At 34.4% G+C, this 9,915-nt stretch overlaps 1 protein-coding gene across 1 annotated transcript in view; it reads right to left on the bottom strand.

The window, feature by feature from the left end:
- LOC107678250 (leucine-rich repeat and fibronectin type III domain-containing protein 1-like protein) overlaps window positions 1–9,915 on the bottom strand; it is a 148,785-nt gene that overhangs the window by 24,676 nt on the left and 114,194 nt on the right. Inside the window, exon 4 of the mRNA XM_016473456.1 lies at window positions 1,312–1,931. Coding sequence (XP_016328942.1) covers window positions 1,312–1,931 — 620 coding nt within the window. The remainder of the gene's footprint in view (window positions 1–1,311; window positions 1,932–9,915) is intronic.

Genomic DNA, 9,915 nt, shown 5'->3' on the forward strand with positions numbered 1-9,915 from the left:
ATATATATATATATATATATATATATATATATATATATATCATTTTTTTTACCTATTTAAAACTTCCAAAAAAAAATGATCAGTGTACATACCTCCTGGTGTGTCTGTGCTTGTACCCTCTTTAGAGGACAGAGAATGCCGTCTCTTGAGCTCAATACAAGTGCTGGGATTGTGCTTTTGTGTGGGGGAGACTATGTCCTCGGAGATCATCTCTGATATCTGCACAGTTGTCTCAGAGTCTGTGACCTTTTAGCTGTCTTTTACACTAAAAAAAAAAATAAAAATAATAATAATAATAATAATAATAATAATACAAATAAATTGGTGTAGATAGTAACATGTATTTCAAATGCTTGTACTTTCTAGTTATAGTTCACCCACAAATGAACATTTTCTGAAATGTACTCACCCTCAGGCCACCCAAGATCTAGATGAGTTTGTTTCTTCATCAGAACATATTGGAGAAATGTAGCATTACATCACTTTCTCACTAATAAATCCTCTGCAGTGAATGGGTGCCGTCAGAATGAGAGTCCAAACAGCTGATAATAACGTCACAATAATCCACAAGAATTCCACACGACTCCGGTCTATCAGTGAACATTTGTGAATCTAAAAGCTGTGTGTTTATAAGAAACAAATCCATCATTAAGACATTTTTAATATCAAACCGTTGCTTCCAGCTAAATTACAAGTCCATAATCCATAACATTTCTTTCCCAAGTGAAAAAGTTGTCTCATTTGAATCAGAAATATGCACAGATCAAGCACCATTTACAAGTGAAAACAGTCCAAAACTGTTCTAAACAAATATGTTGGTGGATTTTGTTGTGAGAGAACAACAGGGGATTAAGTTTTTTTACGGAGGAAATTGTATTAAGAATTATGAACTTGTATTTTGGCCAGAAGCTACAGTTTAAAGTAAAAAAAAAAAAAAGTCTTGATGATCTCTAGTCCAGCTCTTTGGATTCTCATTCTAGCGGCACCCATTCACTGCAGAGGATCCATTGGTGAGCAAGTGACGTAATGCTACATCTCTCCAAATCTGTCCTGATAAAGAAACAAACTCATCTACATCTTGTATGGCCTGGGGTGAGTACATTTTCAGCACATTTTATTTTTGGGTGAACTATTCCTTTAACAATGGAGTAGAAACTATTTTTACTCAGAAACTGCTATTAAATTTCACAAACAATTCTAAAGAAATTATAGTAACAATGAAATTAAATGTGAAATTTTGAAGTGGAAAAACTGAAATCGTATTCTCTTATAAAACATAAACTTCCAAAAAAAAATGATCAGTGTACATACCTCCTGGTGTGTCTGTGCTTGTACCCTCTTTAGAGGACAGAGAATGCCGTCTCTTGAGCTCAATACAAGTGCTGGGATTGTGCTTTTGTGTGGGGGAGACTATGTCCTCGGAGATCATCTCTGATATCTGCACAGTTGTCTCAGAGTCTTTGACCAGCACCATGGCAGTGGAGTCTTTTAAACTAGCGGCGGCCCCTCCTAAACCCGCTCCCGTAGCCTCCTGGCCCTCCACAATTTTGGAGCTGGAGCGTGGGACCTGCCCTGCCGCTTGCCCCCCATTGCTTTGCGAGCGCATATTTATCATAGCGGTTCCCTTTCCGGAATCTGCCCCATTATGGCTGTAGACTTTATACCGAATCATGAGGATGATGATGAAAACAAGGACGGAGGCCACGATGATTCCTCCGATGATGATGATCATGGTGCCGCCCAGGAAATGGCTGTGGAGTGACTGGCACTGGCTGTACTCTGTCTCCATGACGAATGTGACGCAGCCCACCTGCCGTGTGGTGGTCAGCGAGGTCACGCCGTCATCATAGACGGCCAGAACGCACAGGTAGTACTCCCGCCCAGATACGAGGTCTCGCACCAGGAAGTCGTAACTCGTGGAGGGAATCATTCTGCAAGACAGGCAGGGCAGAGTTGAAAGTTATCATGTATTCCAGAGATAATACATGAATATAATTAAGATTACACTTAGCCAGCATGTGCATGTATTATCTATGGCCTCATGATCACTGTAGAGAACTGTATTTAATTATATCATAATTCTGAATATCATGGACATCATGTTCATTCTGATTAATGAATTTAATATATGACATACAACAATGTAATCTCTAGTCATTGGAGAGCTATTTCCCATCATGAAAAAAAAGAACAAGCAAAACTGTACTCTTTGTTATAAGGCTCCATCAACATAACCAATGTCAAAATCAATACACAAGATATTATTGATTTCTTCTGAAATTTACAAAATTAATAAGGTGTGCTGTAAGTGCAATTAAGTCTATGGGTGGTGTCACGCTGCGCTACTGTGAGGAGCTCGGAAACGAGGAGTGGAATTCAAACATACAGGTTTTAATCACATCCAGGAAACAAGGAAAACACACGTAGCAAGGGTAGACATATACAAAACAAGGAACAAAGTCTGACAGGTGGAGTGTTAATATATAAACAGTATAGTAAATGCAATTTGTATTGTTACAGTAGAAAAACATATTTTTAATACAATTTTTATATATTGTTGCATATTATAAAATACTATTTTAAATACATACTTTTTATTTTTTTTAATTGTATGACATTTTTATATTTTCAAAAGAATGTTTTAAAATTTGTATTATTATTATTATTATTATTATTATTATTATTATTAATAATATTATATAAAGGATAATATAAATACGAATATAATCTATGTTTATTTTTCTTATTTTATTTATTGTAGCACCATAAAAAATAAATACAATAAAATATATGTTATAAAGTATATTTTGTATTATTATTATTATTATTATTATTATTATTATGTAAAGGATAAAATTATATCTAGATTTATTTAGCTTATTTTATTTATAGAAGCACTTTTTAGCACAGTTTTATCAGGCATTGCCCTAAGATCCCAATCCATAACTTCTTGTTTAATGTTTACAATTTTATTATTACTAGTGCAATTACTGGGGTAATATGGGAAATACACTATTTTGAGGCATACATTCATCTGATCCGCAGCTTCATCTACTATAATAGATTAAGTAAACGCATGATTATTATGTTGTACTCTACAAGTTTTCAATAACCAAACTATTATATTTAGCATGCAACATTATCCTGGGGTTTGACATGAGGAAGAACTATGGTGCTCATAATACAGAACTCAACACTCATAAGATTCAATTCAGAAAAAGACTAGTCTATGCACACTGATACTGCATATAATAACCTTATATAATAACATTATAGTGACTAAGCATCATACAGACTATACATTAGTTAAAGCAGTGTTAATCTCAGTGCAAATGCAATGATATTAATATAACACATCTATATACACTGCATTTCTATATTTAATGTGCAATGAATGAAAAAGTATATTGAGGGATATTTTAGTATTAAAAGTATAATCGCATGGCAGATTATTTAGGATTGGGTTAGGATTACAATACCATTCGCTAAAAGAGAATAAATATATCGTTTAGTCATGAAACTCTAGATGGTGCAGGCTGATAGGGTTGTTAATGTAACTGATGATATTCAGAGAGTTAAACGACTTGGCACAAGCTGATTGGTTCATGCTGCATATGCAGCCAATGAGCTCACTACCTTGCATTTATATGGCTGGCTAGCATTCGCTAGAGATTCCTGCAGCGCGCTTTCAGAGTTTCTCTGAAACCCTCTACCTTCCCCAGCTCCACCTGTATAGATCTGCTACGGTTTATTTTATATGCTATTTGTGCAGCAGCAGTATGTCTTAAATACTTACGGCACCGTATCACCGTATGCATTGCCAGTAGCAAGTTCCTGTACTTGCTTGCAGCAGCAATAATCTACAACTACAGCAATAACCAACAGCAGCAGCAATTCAGCAGCAGCAGTAGCGTAGCAGATCTATTCTGCCAAGACCAACTACATTAACATTGTCATATCCATCATCATGCTAAAATCTTCTGAGAGTTGTCATGATTAAAATGCTTTTATGAGAGCTTATGCACAATATAGGTATGCTGATTATAAAACATTACTAGTGGGAATCATAAAGTTTATCAATGATGTCCCACTGTGTCCGCCACTGTGCTAGAGGGTACTGGAAATCTACCAGTTAAAAAAAAAAAAAAAGTTTCAGCCTTTAATTCCACAGAGGTCACTGGAAAGTCAGGCTGGAAGATATGTGTTTGCTTCCATACCTCTTTCATTGAAAAAAATATGGTGGTGTTACACATATGGTTCATGCAGTAAAGCAAACCTCATGTTTTTTTTGTTTTTTTTTTCTTCCATGCTGTTATTTTATTTATTTATTTTTCCCTCTGAAACACAAAAGTAAATGTTACAACGTTCCTGCCATAAAAGCTCCAAACAAGCCAAAAAGCATCATAAAATGCTCCATATACACTATATTCCAAGTAATATGATAGCTTAATGACAGAAAAAGACTGAACAATTCAAGTTGTATACCATTCTGTGGTGCTTTTATGGTGTTGGAGATTGACAGACCATGGTCACTATATTCTGCCAGTATTTGGTGTTGCATAGCATTTATCAGTTTTTGTTTCGTGAACAACAAAAAAAAAAAAAACGCAGTGTATCAGTTTGGAAGAACATAAAGTTGAATAAATAACATAATTCTTCATGTTTGGTTGAACTATCACTTTAAAGTCTATGTCAGATTGCATTAAAAATAAATAAAGTGAGAAATATCTACATCGTGTTATAATACAGCAAAGGAGATGGCTGCAACATCTGGTTATTGATTTTAAAGTCATATTTGAAGTGTTCTCATTTGCGTCCTGCCTTCTGTTCATTCATCGAGAAAGGTTTTTTTTTTTCTCTCCACTGAAGATGACATGCGTCAGATCCCTCTGCACCTTAATTCATTTCTCAAACACACTTCACACACGCTTGCTTCATTTGCATGCCGTCTGGGGCCTTTCCTCTCTGTATGATATTAGGGCCACCAGTGAAGTCTCAAGTAATTACAGAGGTATTCCAGGCCATCAAAGACCCTCGAAAAATAGCTTTCAGAAGAAAAGAGCTGCTAATAAAGAAACACAAAGATAATACAATAGAGGACTTTTTGCAGCTGCGGCACAACAAAAATGTTCAAATGAAAAGACCCATAATTTAGTGAACAACTGAGAATCCTTTTCTCTCTGGTGCACACAAATCAAAGCCGGTCTCCATTTTTGCAGTGCGGTTTATTTTTGTCATTTTCGATTCGGTTGAATTCTGAACATGACTTGTCTGGAAATAAAGAAAAACCGGATCAATCGCAGTTTAGCCCTAAATGGCGACTCTAAGTTTGAGTTTTAAAACACACCTTGCTTATGAAGTGCATCTTCTTGCTGATATTTCAACAGAAACACATATTTCAAAATGAGTTATTAAAATAATGCCTTTGAGGGAAACTACATCCTTCCAATCCAACAGCAATAAAACACTGTGGTATATATATATACTGCAATCTAAGTAACACGGCTGCTAAGCTTGCTAACACTGTTACCGCACACCTGCCACAAACCAATCAGTCATTTAATAACTTCAACGAAAAGAAAATATGAGAAAACAATGCTCTCAAAGAGAAATCACACCAATATGCTGTAGGGAAAAAGCTATTTGTTTTATTGGCGAGGTGAAACATTATCATACAAAAATGAACCTTAAGCAAAGTAAAGTCTATAGATGCTAGTAAGGAAGTGCCTTGTTTGTCATGAGCTTACAGACAAATGATGCACAAAATACAACTTATTTATAAGCACACTGCTTTTTATAGATAAAAATTGAACAAAATGTGCTGTATCTATGTTTTTCAATGCAGCCTTTTGCAGGATACACTTTATGAGGCAATATAAAATAATGAAGTGAACATGTGAAATCACAACACAGATGGTGGCCTTGGTGATGATCTTTAGGGTTGGTTATCAATACAGATTTCTCAATTTGTTTTCAATTCTGGTTAATTTGAGAACATTTCAGTTACAATATGAATTTAGTTTTCTTTCTCTGCTAAAGCTGTAAATTAAACAGGGCAGTGTTTCAAATGGATTCAAACTGGTAACTTATCTTTTAAAGAGTCATTTGTATCAGGAATCTGGCTAGTACAGGTAACTTTTTGATTCATTACAAAAAAAAAAACTGGCTCATATGAATCATTTATTTGGGAATCAGGCTACTCTGGTCGTGCTGCATGTTTTGCTTCACTAAAAGAACCACCTCATAAGAGTCATTTGCTTGTGAATCAGACTACATACACTGGTTGTGCTCTGTGTTTTTGATTCACTAAAGGAACCATTTCATGAGAGTAATATGTTTGTGAATCAGCCTACACAATGTTGGTCGTGCTGCATGTTTTTGATTCATAAAAAAAAATAAAAAATGACTCACAAGAGTCGTTTGTTTCAGAATTTGGGCTAACTGATTCACTAACTGACTCAAATACAAATATTTGTTTGTGAATCAGACTACATCACACTGTTTGTGATGTATGCTTCTGTTACATAAAAAAAATACAAATAAATGACTCTTTAGGAATTGAGCTATTCTGATCACACTATGTTTCTGATTCACCAAAAACAATCTAATTAATTTGCTTCATGATTTGGGTTACTCTGGTTGCACTGTATGTTTTTGAAAATAAATAAATAAAAATAATAAATAAATAAATAAATAAATAAAAATAAAAACTCATAAGAGTCTTTGTTTGTAAATCAGACTATCGTCACACTGTATGTTTTTCATTCACTAAAAACATTTGACTGAAATAAATTATTTGATTGTGAATCAGACTACATCACAATTGTATACATTTGTGTTTGTATCACATTTTTATTCAATAAAAAGAATCAGCTACTAAGACTCATTTGTCTCAGGATTTGGGCTATGTTTTGATTCATTAAAGTGACATTTTATGATTTTAGACTATGGTTTTATACAGTATATGCCAATATGTTTTCTAGTACTCAACCAACTGGAAAATAATATTTTTGACATTTCAGGTCTGTTTCAAGGGTTTCTAGGAATTTCAGCATGAATTCTGCGCCATATTTATAACCTACATGGGAGTAGAGAATACTTCCTAGTGAGTCATCACACAGAATGCTTATATATTTGTTGAGTGCCGTGGGTATCCAAAAAAAGACACGGTCTTAGTCTCCTCTAGAGACTAAATAAAAAAAATTAAAAAACTGCCACATGCACATACACCAAGATCTCATGCCGCCCCATGTTCTAGCGTAAAATCCCATCTGTGCTCTTGAACGGTGTAGCACAACAATCACACCCGCTCTACAGTAATGGTAGTGACCCAAAAACTTGACAACATTGCACACATTGCAGATTTTCCTGCACGGAAGCAGTTTTGCCATACGTTAACATCCACTAAGCTTATTTATTGGTAAAATTATCAGCGCTGTAGTCTCCTGCGTACCTGACCAGTTTGTTAACAAGCTTGTGCTGGGGGAGCATCGCTGAGCTCGATCTTTCTGTATGTGCGAGCAGAATCCTGCCACAGCAAGGTTTTGGCAGGTTATGATCTCAATGCTGCTCAGTTTCAGGGACCAATTTATTACACCAATTTATCTCATATCAGGCTAGGGCTAAAAGCACGCCTGTTAACTAGCTGCTGAAAAGCTATTTGTTACAAAATGTCTCTTAAAATCAAGCTCTCAGATGCCTGGTCAAAACACACCAATGAAACTGTAGCCTTTTAAGCTACAAGCTAGTCATAAAAGTAATTAAATAGTCAAGCTAATATTTTGAAATGCATTTAGCTTATACTACATGCCACTATTGATAACTATTAAAAGCTATCAAACTATTTTATTTAAAATACCAAATGCATAAATCTTAAATTGGTTGTTGTTGTTCTTAAAATTAAACAGAAAAAATGACACTAAATAAATATATATTGTATACATCTAAATTAAAAACAGTAATGATTCAATTTAAATATTTGTGACATTTAATTTAACGTTGCTATAAAAAGATCTAAAATGCCACATTAAATTATACAGGACAGTGTTCCGATTCAAACTCATAAGAGTCATTTGTTTTGGGAATCAGGCTGCATTGGTGACATTGGTGGTGCATGTTTTAATTCACTAAAAAGGCATGCCTCAAAAGAGTAATTTGTTTGCAATTCAGACAACACCACATTGGTCTCGCTGTACGTTTTCGATTCACTAAAAATAAACTGACTCGCCCGAATTATTTTTTTTTGGAAATCTGACTACTGTGGTCATCAATGCTACCTGTTTTAATTCACTAAAAATCAATGACTTATATGAGTCACTTGTTCGTGAATCACAGTGCACCACATGGGCAGTGCTGTATGGTTTTGACTCACTAAAAAGAACCGACTCACAAGAAACATTTCTTTAAGGAACTGGGATACTTGGGTCACGCTGCACGTTTATGATTCACACACACACACACACACACACACACACACACACACATGTTAGTCAACTTACAAGAGTCATTGTTTCGGCAATCAGGCTACTCTGGTCTTATTCTACTGATTGATTCACTAAACACACCCGATCATTTGTTTCAGGAATTGGCCTACACTGGTAAATCTATATGTTTGACATTAATTCAAAGATAACTATTACACTATGGTTTTATACAGAATAAACCAATGTGTGTGCGTGTTAACATTATCTTTTACATTTACATAAACCTACATAATCCTTTTCTGCTTGAATGCTTCCATAGATCAGCAGGTCTGCTTATGCAGTAAAAATCAGGGGTAATGTACAGTAGGTCTTGATCTAAATGCATTCATTAAAATGGACTTGGTAAAACAGGAACCTTATTAACACTGTTTGTAATTGTAACAAGCATTGTTTAGCAATATGTTAAAGAGAAAGATTATAGACTGCTGAACTAAGATATGTTTCAATGTGACTGGTGGATTGATTAAAGTGTCCGCTTGTCCTTTAAGTCCGACTTAAATGTCACAGGTTACGGTGAATAGTACATACATCCACACAATATCCAATATAATACATCCACATTTAATGAGGCCTTTGTCCTGGAGGTGGAGGCTGAAGGTCAAGTTCACCCTCGAGAGCAAATCTGTTATTACGGCTATTATTTATGTAACCTTTATTACAAGAAAGTTAACCAGCATTAAACTACTACTGTAGATTATTTGCACAATCTTAGAAAGGCCACATTGCCAACAACATCAGTCTAGAACAATACCTGAACAGCTATAGTATTTGACTACTGTTTAACAATAAGAAATAAAACAAATAATATAATTACATCCAAAGCCTTTATTTTTTCCCAATACTTTACTTTACAAACATTGATGTGTCATTATTTGCTATTAACTTGATAAAATTAATTACAAAATATAGTGATTAATTAACGAAACAGGCCTAGTTATTACATTTTGATGAAAGTAAGCAGGTAGACAGCTTGTTATACTATGTCTACTCAATATAGTGATCATCCAAATGAACACAGAGACCTCAAGACTTGGTACACAATACACAGTGACGGTAACAATCAGTGGATAGTGTTTGATGAATGGGTCATTTTGAGTAAAATTAACTCCAGATATCACAAAGCAGCAAGTTATTAATCCTAACAACAAAAGCAACCTTAAAACAATGTAAATATAATTTGAAAACAGTGAACATTTTAACCATATTAATTATTCATGCCCCAGTGCATGATGGAACAACGGGATCATAACTTTGATATTTACTTAAAGAATCCTTGTAAACATAAACAATTCCAAGTAAAATGTACTTATAAGTTCAAACTTTAATTTCTACAAGCTTAAATTGAGTACTAATATAGAATTTACTTTTTTAATGTAGAAATTACATTTGTTTTTCCATTTTTCCATTTTCCTGTTATATACATATATATATA

Source organism: Sinocyclocheilus anshuiensis, unplaced genomic scaffold, assembly GCF_001515605.1.
Source record: "Sinocyclocheilus anshuiensis isolate Anshui unplaced genomic scaffold, SAMN03320099.WGS_v1.1 scaffold1153, whole genome shotgun sequence".
NCBI lineage: Eukaryota > Metazoa > Chordata > Actinopteri > Cypriniformes > Cyprinidae > Sinocyclocheilus > Sinocyclocheilus anshuiensis.